General features: G+C 42.1%; 1 protein-coding gene across 1 annotated transcript; it reads left to right on the top strand.

Annotated features, from left to right (window-relative positions):
- The first annotated feature begins 9024 nt into the window (after positions 1–9024).
- On the top strand, positions 9025–10017 carry LOC140536577 (olfactory receptor 1M1-like). The gene has a single exon (XM_072658458.1). The coding sequence runs from the start codon at positions 9025–9027 to the stop codon at positions 10015–10017; it is 993 nt and encodes a 330-aa protein (XP_072514559.1).
- The last annotated feature ends 3299 nt before the right edge of the window (positions 10018–13316 follow it).

The following is a 13316-nucleotide window of genomic DNA, read 5'->3' as shown; positions in this document are numbered from 1 at the left end:
TAAAAATAACAAGCAGAGAATCCACCAATATTTGTTTTATATTGTTGAAAAGCTTAAATGCAATGCCTTGATTCCACTGTAACTACTTTTTATTTATTTTTTATTTATTTCAGTTTAATAGTCTCTAATTTATTGGATAAATGTATGAGAACAATTTGATTAACTTTATAGTTTCTTCTGTAAAATGTATGTCTTTACTTCATATGATAAACAATTAAGAATTATAATTGCAGACTGAATTGTTTGTAACATCCTTTTGAACTGTAAACACATTCACACTGTCACAGTCACACAGCTATGCTATTTAAGACATGTGTTCTAGAAAAGAAAAAAACTATTAGAAGAATAAGTAATATATAAATAAAAACAAGTACAATTCTACCTGAAAATCTCCTCTCATGTGGATAATTGTATACGTGTGTGATTAATGTACATATATGCTTCTTAGTTGATGTCAAAGTTTCCCCTTATAAACAGTGCTTCGAACTGACATGGTTGTTCTTATAGTTGCTGTAGCTATTATCTTTACCTATATAAACAGATGACTCTGGAGACATGAGGTAAATCGTAAATTTGATCTTGATAATTAATGAGATGGAACAATGTTAACAAGTTAGAAATGTTAATTGTCTTTGGCATAGGCTCTGTCATCAGCCCTGGTTTTGCACCATTAAAAGTTATGCAGATCCTGACAAATTCAGGCAGGGGGTGGAGCCTTTACCAAAGACAAAATAAAACAAGTTACCCACCGCAGAGGCCTTTAACCTGGTTCAGATAATCTACAGGAGGAACACAGAGTTAATATTGCAGGATGCAGCAACAAACTGCAATGATTATTTAATGTATAAAGCATGTGACTGTTGTAATTTAATCACAATAGGTTAAAGAAAACAGTGTAACCTATCCCCCAGGAACAGCTACAAAAAAATCTTTTTTTGGGTGGGATCACCTGGGCCTGTGTATAAGAAGGAAAATCAACCAGCTGTGACGGACTGGTTAAGGCAGGCTGCATGTCAAATAAAATCAAATGGTTCCCAAACCAGGCAGTGATGCAGCTGCTCAGGATGCTCTCTATGGTGCCTCTGTAGAAGAGACGGGCCTTTCTTAGCTTTCGGAGAAAGTAGAGATGCTGTTGGGTTTTCTTGGCTGTGTAGCTGGTGTTCAGGGTCCAGGTGAGGTTCTCTAAGTGCTAAGTGGACACCAAGGAACTTGGTGCTCTTAAAGATCTCCACAGAGGACCTGTCGATGTTGAGTGAAGAGTGGTTATGTCATGCTCTCCTGAAGTCAACAACTATTTCCTTGGTCTTGTCTACATTAAGGTGAAGGCTGTTGACCCTACACCAGTCTGTCAGCTGCTGCATCTCCTCTCTTTATCCTGACTTGTCACTATTGCTGATCAGACCCAGCAGTATTGAGTCATCTGCAAACTTAACAATGTGGTTAGAGGTGTGTTTTGCCGCACAGCCATGAGTCAGCAGGCTGAACAGCAGAGGACTCAGAACACTGCCCTGGGGTGCTCCCGTGTTCAGTGTGATGGTGCTGGAGATGCTGTTCCCAACCCGGACTGATTGGGGCCTCCCAGGACCCAGTTGCAGAGAGGGGTATTGAGACCCAGCAGGCTTAGCTTTCCAATGAGGTTCTGTCGGACAATGGTGTAGAATGCTGAACAATAGTCAATGAACAGCATTCTGGCATAAGTGTCCTTCTTCTCCGGGTGGGAAAGAGAGAGAGTAGGGTAGTGGTGATGTCCTCGTCCATGCAGCTGATAAACAAATTGCAGGGGGTCCATTGAGGGCTGTTGGGTGGTAGTGAGTGCAATGGGACAGTAGTCATTGAGACAGGACACAGTGGACTCTGTGGGTTGATGCAGTTTTTCTCACATCCAGTAAGACATTACACCTGCTCATCTGGCTTTGGTGTGGTATTCCTTGCCAACGTGTCATTTTGTGCCTCAAACCGTGCAAAGTATAAGTCATTCAGGGCATCAGGGAGGGAGGCATCACTGTCACAGGATGGTGGCATTGTCCTGTAATTGGTGATTGCCTGGATGACTTGCCACATGTGCCGTGTGTCTTTGAAGTGGTCGGGGATTCTCTGAGCATGTGCGTTCTTTGCCTCTCTGATGGCTTGTGACAATTTGGCTCTTGCTTTCCTCACCTTGTCACCTGATCTGAAGGCTGAGTCGTGGGTCCTCAATAGCGCATGCACCTCAGCAGTCATCCACGGCTTCTGGTTTGGGCGTGAGATGATGGTCCTGGAGATTAAATGGTTAAATGTGTCGCTGACAGTTTATAGCCTCCCTATACATGTCCCATGTCATGTCCTAAAAAGCAGACACGGCTCCTGCCAGCCAGGTTTTTACCTGCTTCTGAACTGGTTTGGAGTGTCTGATGAGAGGCCTGTATGCTGGAGTCAACCACACAGAAACCAATCAGAGAACGTGAGATGGGAGCAGGGCTCCGCCTGGTACGCACTGGGTATGTTTGTGTAAACAAGATCCAGCGCGTTTGCTCATCTCCTTGCAAAGTCCACATGTTGATGGAATTTGGGGAGCACCATTTATCAGACCTGGAGCAGCTGCTGCGTTTTGCCATCTTGGTCATAATATATATACACACACTATACACACATTATACATACTCTCTATTTACAATATTGGTTACAGGTTTAAAGCAGTTTAAATGTGCAGGTTTGATATAATCTGAATGTTTACATTACTTTCAAATGGCACTGGGTGGGTGTGAATTTAAGTGTAGTGTGGATGTGGAAAAGTCTTTGTGGGTGCTGTGTGACTGCGCATAGGGGTTCCAGTAGTAAATGCAGGGTGCAGAGTGTGTTTGTATGGGGAGGAGGTGTGATGGTACAGATATTGTCCACAGTCCACAAGATCATTCAGCAGGCTAATTGCTTATGGATAGATGCTGTCTCTGAACTGACTGGTTCTGATTTTCAAGCTTCTGTACCTATTACCACTGGGCAGCTGTGAAAACAGGCAGTGGCTTGGGTGGGTGGAGTCCGTAATAATCCTTCTAGACTTCCTCAGACAACGGCTGGTATATAAATCCAGAAGGTTTGGCAGCTGAACCCTGATGATGCGCTGGGCTGTGCACACCACCCTCTGCAGAGCTTTCCACTCATGAGCAGTGCAGTTCCCTTACCAGGTGGTGATACAGTCTTTCAGAATGCTCTCCACAGTGCTGGTGTAGAACGTCTTTAGTATGCAGGGGTTAATACCAAACCTTCTTAGCCATCTGAGGTAGAAGGGGTGCTGCTGTGCTTTGTTCGCTTGTGTTGTGTGTCCGTGTAAATGTAAACACCAATGAAGAATGAGCTGCTCATCCTCTCCACAGTGGTCCATTGATAGGGGTATGCACTCTCTCCACTACCAGCTCCTTGGTTTTGCTGATGTTAAGAGAAAGGTTGTTTTCGTGGCACCAGTGTTACAGGAAGCTAACCTCATCTCTGTAGGCTGTTTCATCATCGTTGGAGATCAGGCCCATGACTGTCGTGTCATCTGCAAATTTAATGATGACATTGGAGCTGTGTCTGGCTGTGCAGTCGTAGAAGTACAAGTAGTACAGGGATGGGCTAAGCACACATCCCTGGGGGGCTCCTGTGTTAAGGGTCAGTGAGGAGTAAGGGAGCTGCCCATTCTTATTACCTGCTGTTGTCCCGTCAAGAAGTTCAGGATCCAGCTGCACAGAGAGCTGTTCAGACCCAGATCCCGGAGTTTGGTGTCAAGCCTTAGGGGAATGATGGTGTTGCTTTTGACACAGTGGACCACAAGAACCTCCTGTCTATCCTTGCCGGCCTTGGAATTAGCGGCTCTGCATGGTGATGGTTTGTATCGTACCTGCAGGGTACGCTCATACAAGGTTTTTTGAAAGGGAGTTCCTTGTCTCCCATTCAAATGAGATCCGTGCCTGAAGTTTGCTCAGTTTGTTGTCCAGGGACTGTACGTTTGCCAGTAGTATGCTGGAGAGGGGGACGGAGAGCGTGTTGTCTCAGCCTGACGAGGACTCCAGCTCTCCTTTCCCTTTTTCAGCGACTACAGCACGGCCAGGTGGCCCAGATATATGGCGCTCCTTCTGTGGTTACAAACAAAGAATCTGCTTTGTAAAACTCAAAGTCTGGTTTGCAGTGAGTGATCGGAAATCTGATATCCAGACGTTTTTGTCAGTCATTAATGAAGATGCTAGTAACATTCAGTGCAACAGAAGTGACATACAAACACACAATTAATAAATTAACAAAAAACTACTAAGACTACATTTACATTTACCACATTTAGCTGACGCTCTTATCCAAAGCGACTTACATGGTTACTGGTATTACAGATGTGGGCCAATGTAGCGTTAGGAGTCTTGCCCAAGGACTCTTATTGGTGTAGTGCAGCATAGCCACCCAGACCGGGAATCGAACCCCAGTCTCCCACATGGTGTGGTAGCTCACTGGCAGGTAGTGGTGTTATCTGTTGCACCACACCAACCACACAAGACTAGAACGGGCTCGCAACATGAGGTCTCAAAGGTTATTTATGGAGTTGTGTAATAACTGAAAGTTTGGGAGAAGGACCACGGCCAAACTCCTCCCCTCCATTACTACACGCTATAAAACCGTTCCTCTCCGCCGAAGCTGCGCCCGCCTTCTTAGCGCTTTGCTCTCCTTCCTGCCACAAACCTCAAATTACCACCTCGAATGCCGAGCTCTTCTTGATCGACCAGTTCTTTCCTGCCCCTCCTCATTTTGCTCCTCGACTCAGGTTGGTTGTTTTCAGTCTCATTGCCTCGCTGTGGTTTGCGGTGCTCCTGCCGCCTCCGCTTCATGCATCCTAGGCGTGCTGCCCGCCTACTCGACGCCTGCGTGCCTAGCGCCCCCGCACCGGCCTCTCCCATGCGTCTCCAGTGCATTCGCACGCCTCTTCTTCGTGGTCTCGCATTTTGGGTCGGTCTGTCATCAAACTCCAGGCGGTTCTCCGGGACCACAGGGTCTCCTTCGCTCGCTCTTTTCTCTGTATCTGGCCTCCTTAGGTGGTAAACAACCTGCTCGCGCGGCCTCGATGACCTCACACCTCCTGCTCGCTCATGCTGGGATGACCACACTCGATCTGCTAGGCCCCCTCTGGGTGTGATTTTGCTGCCCTCTGTTTTTGCTTCTGGATCGGTGCAGCTTGAGTCTGCCTGTCTCTTCTGTCCTCTCTCGTCTCTTTTCTTCTCTCTTTATTGCTCCTTCTACTGGTGCTGTTCTCCTTACTTCTCGTCCCTTCGCCCTCCAGCAGCTGCTCTATCTCCCAGGCCCCTTATAATGCTATGCCAAATTATATCCTACATCTTTAACCTCTCTTCTTTGTCCAAATCCTTGCAACACTCTGTTACATCAGACACTCCTGCCTCTTGGCGCTCAATTTGGCTTGCCTTGCTTCGCTACCAGACTAGCATAGCCTTTTCCTATGACTGTCATCCGTAAACCCCGCATAGCCAGCTCTTGGCTCACGCTGCCTCTTCTATTGGCCTTGACGGTTACTCCGGTGGCCGCTGGTTCGCCTCTCCCCGGCCTGCACAGTTGTTCACCCCTCCTGACACTGCTTCAGCCCTCTGGGAGCCCTATCCTGTCGTCACCATTCTTCCTTGGGGCATGAGTAGACCCGAAAGCAATGCTAATCCTCCTAGATAACTCTGCTACCATTCATATAATCAATATTAAAAGGCCAATCTAGAACACTATCGCTCACACCCTTCATCTGTTCTCAACTGTCATTCAGTACTACACCATATGTTCTTAGAGCCGTTTATGTCTCAGGCTGATAATGCTATTACTGATTCACTTCCATTTTAATAATCAGAGATCCAGATCCTTAGCGCCTCAAGCAGAACATCGACCCATGCCAGTGCCTCCATTTTCCAACACCATACTCCAACTACTCCACAGATGAGACCTCCAAGCCCAGGATACCATCCACTCTGCTATTCCCCTGCAAACGCTGCCAACCTACTGGACGACAGGAAATCCTTCCAGAACTCTCCACCATGAAACACTTTGCCCTCAAAGAACCTCTTCATAACTACAGCCTTTATCACATCATCCAGCTCACAGCATTTCATCCGATTCCCACCTTGAAAGAGTATTTATGCCGTCAATTTCACAAATTTGTAACCAGCTTACTTCATTCTCCCTCCAACCACCAGATTTGCTTCTCAAAGAATTCAAAGTCAGAACATTTTCCACCTCAACGATACCCTGTCACTTTAGACATTCTACTGCACTACTCACAGACACGCCGCTCTTGTGACTTCTCAGCTACCATCGACCCCTATCTACCTTTAAATTAAAATCTCAACTCAGTCCATACAAACCTCTGGTACAGCTTATCAATCAAGGCTTCTCAGAAGATCCAACCAACAGACTCACTTAAGCAGGATCTGCCATATTCTGCCAATCGTTCCACACTCCCCTCACATTCTCTCTCCAAAGTTACACTCCAAATCATTTCTCAGGTCATTCTTTACAAATTGGTGATTCTCAATGACCACAGGCTAAGGCAACTGTAAGCTGGAACTTTTGGGGTCTGGCTTCGGGTTCCATCCCCAGAACTCCAGCCCAAATTTCTTGAGTTCTCCTTCCTTGCCTCAGCTAGCGTGGTCCGCACTCGGAAAATGGAGTTATGTAATAACTGAAAGTTTGGGAGAAGGACCACGCCTCCATTACTACGCATTATAAAACCGTTCTTCTCCCTTCTCGTTCTCATAACGAAAACTTGCACCCCACCACCACCCCTGCTCCTCCTGATGATCCAATTATACTCAACTGGCAAGGGCGGGTCTGGCTTCAGGTTCCATTCGCTCTAAGCCCCGCAGAACTCCAGCCCAAATTTTTCGAGTTCTCCTTCCTTGCCTCAGCTAGTGAGTCCACACTCGCAAAATTAGGGTTAAGGCAAAACTCATGATCAGGACATGCAGGGATCAAAACATGGGCAGGCAGGTACATCAAAGGTACATCAAATCCATACTTCAGTAGCATACTTCAAAACAAGTCTTAAACCAAGTAAACCAAAAAGCATCATAAGTGCCAGATTAAGTAGTGTCACTGGAGACTCCACACCAATGCTCTAGAGTGAGAGCAGGTAAGCCAGGTGGGAGTGTGGTCAGTCCCTAGAACTCTGAAGAGTCTGACCGCCTTGGACAGGCGAACAAGCGGCCTTGAGCAGTTGGTGTGGCGCTGACTCCAGAAAAAAAAATCATCCAAGAAATGCAAAACAAAGGTCAGGCGACAGACGTTCAGCAAAATCTAACACAGAGCTTCCGCAAAACTGTCAAAAATGCGAGGGCTGCTGTGGCAATCAAAAGTCAGCTGGACGGCAAAATAGAACAGAAAGGCCCATTTAATATTGGAAAATGGCCCGACAGAAGGGTGAAAGGAAAGGATCTTTAAAGCACCAGTGATATTACAGATTCAGCTCCCGGGAACACACCCAGGTAAGCCTTGGGTCAGAGGGCAAGCGCATGGCCTTGAGACCCACATACAGAAAAGGCAAGCACCTGATGACTGCCGAAATGGGGACCTACAGCTCTGTGTCCACAACAGACTAATCCAGGCGAGAGTTAAACAGCGCAATGAACGATGCATGTAATGAACGATCCGTAAAAGATGTGCATTACAACACTGTTGATGTCAGATGTATGGCACCATTTACCGTTACTTTGCACCTCTAAATTTGTCCAGTACCAATGCAATTAATTATACAAGGGTTTGTCCAGGGTGCTATAAAAAACTGTCACTGTGGATGATATAGCATCACTAGTATTGCAGTAACATTTTGAAACTTTGAATATTACTTCGAACTCTTTAGCATTTAGCATTTTAGAATTATATGTGTATTTGCATGATGTATAATGACCAAAGCTCCATTCCTATTTTAACTGGCACCCAACATCTAAACAATCCAGAAATTTGTTTAATAATTATTAAAGATCATACTCATGTGTTTCTTTTGACTCCAATTAACCATCATAAAGGCTGGACAAGAAACCTGAGGGCAAAGATGCATTCATAAATGCATATGATTTTACACAGCATGTAAATTATGGCCAGAGCTATATGGTTCATGAGGCTTTTTGTGCCTCATATGTTTTCACAGGCAAAACCATGAGAGGAGGGGGGGGTGTCTCTTTAATATAGTGCAAAAAGGACAAGAGGATATAAATCTAATTGTTAAAACTAGTTGTTTTTAATTAAAGGAACAACTTTACCAATTAAAATTATTGAAGGTGGCATAAATTGTGGATTCTGTAGACCATCCTTCTTTTCCTGAATGAAGCGCATGGCGTCTGCTATAGAAAATGTATTAAATTAAGGCCTGCCCTACTATAGGTTCTTTATTTGCGCATAACTTTACAGCATAACTCTCTGAACTTCCTGTTAAATTTGAGCAGCAGTTGTTTTTCTTGTTTTTCAGTTCCTCTTCGCTCTGCTGAGCACTGTCAACTACACTGATTAGGTATAAGTACCTTTTACAACCCCACTTAAAATCACCTGAAGTATTACTTTAATATTCACACAGTTGTTAATTTTGATGTGACTCCATATGAAGTCATATCTCTATTTAAATTCAAACATGTGGTAATGGGACACCAGTTTCCAAAATAATTATATAAAATTATATAAAAATATACCAATTAAAGATGGTCATGGCGTGAATAATCAGTTGATGTGTGAATCTATAACTGCAAAGGATATAAAATAAAAATATAAAATAAAATTATTTCTGCCAACCTGTCTATGGACACCTGGGTTTTGGAGGTGTGGTTCTGAGAATGACGTAAACATGTGTCATTTATAAATGTGAAGAAAGTATTGCAGGTCAGAATTTAACCTGTGCTCTTGTTTTCATGTTTTCATTAGCATTATACAGCTTGTCATTTATTGTTGATTTATAATGTTATAAATAATAGTTTTTGCATTTTTCTTTCTTCTATTTATTGTATTTTCATTTTACTGATTTGCATTTTATTCCAGTCTCTTGCTGACATGACTTCTGCTGTGTCACTTGATAATGGAACATTTGTTCGTCCTCTCATGTTTTACATCAGTGGATTTTACAACATGCCACATGCAAAGTATTACTATATATTCATGTGCTTTGTGTATGCTGTGACTGTTTTAGGTAATTCTTTTATTATGAGCACTATTTACCTGGCTCGTACTCTTCACACAGCAAAGTATATAGCTGTCTTCAATTTGGCCGTGTCTGATCTGTGTGGAAGCTCTGCTCTTATTCCAAAATATGCAGACACATTTCTGTTTGAGAACCAGTACATATCTTATGGAGACTGTCTGGCAACCATGTTTTTTGTTTTTCTCTTTATGGCCATGCAGTCTCTTACTCTGCTTGCTCTGGCCTTTGACAGGGTAATCGCAATATGTTTTCCTCTAAGATATCATGCTATTATCACCAAAACTACAATGACTCTGATCATTGGGGTTATGTGGGTTTTCTCTGTATGTATTATTTCTATTACTTTAGCTCTAATTACCAGACTGTCTTTTTGTAGATCTACCACTATAGACAGCTATTTCTGTGATCATGGCCCTGTCTTTAGGCTAGCCTGTAATGATAATTCCCCTAATTATGCAATGGCCTCTGTGTATACTGCTGTTATGATTTGTATTCCACTGATACTAATATTTCTGTCATATGTTTGTATTGGTTTTGCATTGCTTAGAATCTCACATGGTGGTGAGCGAATCAAAGCTATGAAAACATGCACTTCCCACCTTATATTAGTGGCTATATTTTATCTACCAATTTTAAGCATTTATATGACTACTCTTACAACATACCTACATCCAAATACTAGAATAATCAACTCTGTCCTAACACAAACAGTTCCACCTATGTTAAACCCCATCATATATACTTTGAAGACAGAGGAGGTACTGCAGTCTATTAAAGTACTTTATAGACGAATCAAAGTGAACACTGTAATGGAAGAGTCTGTGAAAACCATTGTAAAGACTTAAATTCATAGGTATCACTTTATTTGGATGGTGTATTGTAGATTCCTTGTAGATGCTTACCTGACATTAAACTACTGATTTCTAAGTTGAAAGTAAATTATTTTCTTTTGAATTTAACCCTACATCTAACCCTTAATCTTAATCTTACCCTTTTAGGATTAGGTTTAGGGTTAGATTTAAGGTTTAGCATTTAAGGTGAGCATTTACAAGGCACCTTAAATTGACCATCCAAGTAAAGTAATCCCAAATAATATTATTGTAGTTGGCATATTGGTATAAAGCAGATCATTCTTGTACCTTTTCACAGTGTTGAACAAAGTTTAATCAATCTTATTAATAGGCTGAGGACTATACTTCGATGTACTGTTAGTCTATTTGTTTGGTTAGTCCTCATGTAATTTTTTACATTTTAATGTAACAATTTCTGAAAATAAATTGTGTACAAACCAAAAAATTTAAGTTTTTAAATAGAATGGACCTTTTTGAATACTTACCCCTGAATTAACACATGCTTTAAAAAAACACTTAGGCTCAGGTTTAAAAACCGTACCACAAAGTTTGTCTGATGAATAAAGTAACCTTTTCCCTTACTTGCATGTGCCATTAGCAATTTATACACTGTCCCACACTTGGATGGACCTAATAAAAATATCCACTATTTTTAACCACTTTTACAATCATAGTTTAAGTCACCAACAAATTATAAGCTGACAAATAATGCAAAAAATAAATTTCTACATATCAATTTTGCAGTAAAAGGGGTAAACTGTCTCTGGATGTTACTAGAAGAACAATCAAACTGTTAACTGAGTCAGGTAGTGGACATTAAATAAATAAATAAAATTATTAAATAAATAAATAAAATAAATTAAATATATTTTGTATTGCTTTGCACCCTTTTGCACATGAAACAGTTTTTGTTTTTACAGTATTTAAACAAAAAGTATATATTGTATTTTTTCTTTACAATGTGCAGTCATTTTGGTACCTTTTGGCCACAAGGGCAGTTTTTACCAATTGAATGATTCTCTAGCTGTCACAGACATCTCATAGCACCGAAGTTTGACATTGTGCAGCTTCACACTGACCAAGTAATAAGTAATTCAACACAATATGGTGACATTGATGCTGAGCTTTGTAAGCGTTTATCAAGTTTATGTTTTCAGGGATATAACAGAAATACTCCTTCTTGATATTCATGAGAAAGCCTTCACCATCTGAAGCTCTTCCTTAAGCAATGCCTTAGAATCTGGGCCATATCCTAGTAGCCAGACTGCCCCACTCAACCCCTCTAATGCTGTGATTGAGCTAAGTTAGTGTCCAGTGGCTTGATCACTTAAATCGCTAGAACACTATCACAATGCCCAATGCAGTTGACCATTGCATAAACTGCACCATCATGCACCATCAGGGATAATAGAATGAAAGCTACCTGCTTCTGCCAAGTGCAAGCACATCAAATGCTGTCTATTGTGTCTGCTGTAATTTCTTTACATAGGCATTAAGCAGTATTTTAATTAGTGAAGCACTTTTGTAAGTCATTCTGGATAAGGGCGTCTTCTAAATGCCGTAAATGTCAATTTAAATGAAGACAGCTTGATTAAAATAAATGAAATGACACACCAACTACTTCATACTAATTACAATCCGTCAATGGATCTGAGCTAAATGGTTATTAAGCTGTGTTTATATGTGCGTATTTGTGTGTGCAAGAGAGAAGGGGACAGAGAAAGTTGTGTGCATTTGTGTTCTGAGTGCATGGGTATCATTACGAGTGTGCAAGAGGAGGTGGAATGATTAGCATGCTGAGTGATTGGGGAGAGGAATTGTTACCCAGGGAGAGCAAGGCCAATTATGCTGTTTTAGGCTAATGGGCATGAGATAGGCATCAATGGTGATGGGGCAATCATGTAGAGGACCAACCAAATGTATGTTAATGAGTAAAATAAAAAATAAACATGCTAAACCTAGTGATGTGTTTTCATAAACACAAACAAGGGTTGTTATGTTACAACTATTATCTATTATCAATTTCTATTTTGTATTTTATTTATGTTGAGTTAAAATGAGTAAAGACTCTTTTTTGCATTTAGATTTTTTAGTATTTGAAACTGTTTAAAGGTATAATTGTTCCTTCACAGATTTACACTGCCAAAATATGCTGTAACTTATTATATTGGTAATTGCGTTTTAAATTTTTGCTTTAAACTGTAAAAAAACATTAAATATGATTTCCTTTTTTTTATTTAATTTTGTTATTCTTAGTTTTACATTTAACCTTCTCATTAGTTGTGACTAGAATATTTAACAAATAGGGAAATCAAAACTGTAAATATGATCAAACAGGGTCTGCAGCAAACTAAGGACAAAACAGCTAAACAAAAACTAAGATGTCAAACGAACCTGGACTAAGCAAAACAACTGATCAGGGTCTGTGAGGAAAGGAGCTTGTTAACAGCTGGGGAGATAATCGAGGGAGAAATGGACAGGGAAAACCAAAAAAAAATACTGAGCAGTGCTTAGGAGGGAACATGAGAAATAATGATGAACTAAACCCACAAGCCGAGTCTGGGTGCACTAACTAGGCAGGGAGGGGACGGAGATAAACAGGGAGAAACGAAAACACAAAGCAGTGCTTCGGCAAAACAGGAAGGGAGTAAACAAAACACGAAGCCGTGCTTTGGGGGAAACAGACAAGGTAATAGAAACCAAAACAAAATGCGGAGCCTCCTTCTATGGGAAGAGGGGCGGAGTCCTGGGAGTGCCCTGGGGGAGAGCAAAACAACAAGGACCTGATGGTACCAAGTGGGCTAAAGTAGCTAAGTGGGCACCGGTAGAGCTTGCACGAGGGGAGAGTTTTAGGGGTTGTACATTCTGCACATGTGTTGCGGGAAGCCACCACAGGGTGGACATCAGCACGCCACTTTGATATTTCTAGAGCCAGGCCGGTAGGTTATTGAAAAGTTAAAGCGTGAAAAAAAAACTGACCACCGGGCCTGGCGGGGGTTCAAACATTTGGCGTGGCGCAGGTACTCTAGGTTTTTGTGGTCAGTGACCACTTGAAAGAGGAGGGCAGCCCCCTCCAGCAATTTGAATAAAAAGCCACCGGATGAAGTTTGTCTCTCTCCCCGTGCTGCTGGTAAAGGTCCACCCCCACCCCGGTGCTGATGGCTTCCACATTGACTACAAAGCCCTTCTGGGGATTGGGATGCTTGCATGTTTTAGTGCTGGGAAGGACCACCAATACAGTCCACATGATTCTTTTGGGAGTGCTGTAAAAGAGTGATGGGTGCAGCAAGTGA

Source organism: Salminus brasiliensis, chromosome 16 (genome assembly GCF_030463535.1).
Source record: "Salminus brasiliensis chromosome 16, fSalBra1.hap2, whole genome shotgun sequence".
Taxonomy (NCBI): domain Eukaryota; kingdom Metazoa; phylum Chordata; class Actinopteri; order Characiformes; family Bryconidae; genus Salminus; species Salminus brasiliensis.
This window is presented reverse-complemented; position numbering and strand designations above follow the sequence as displayed.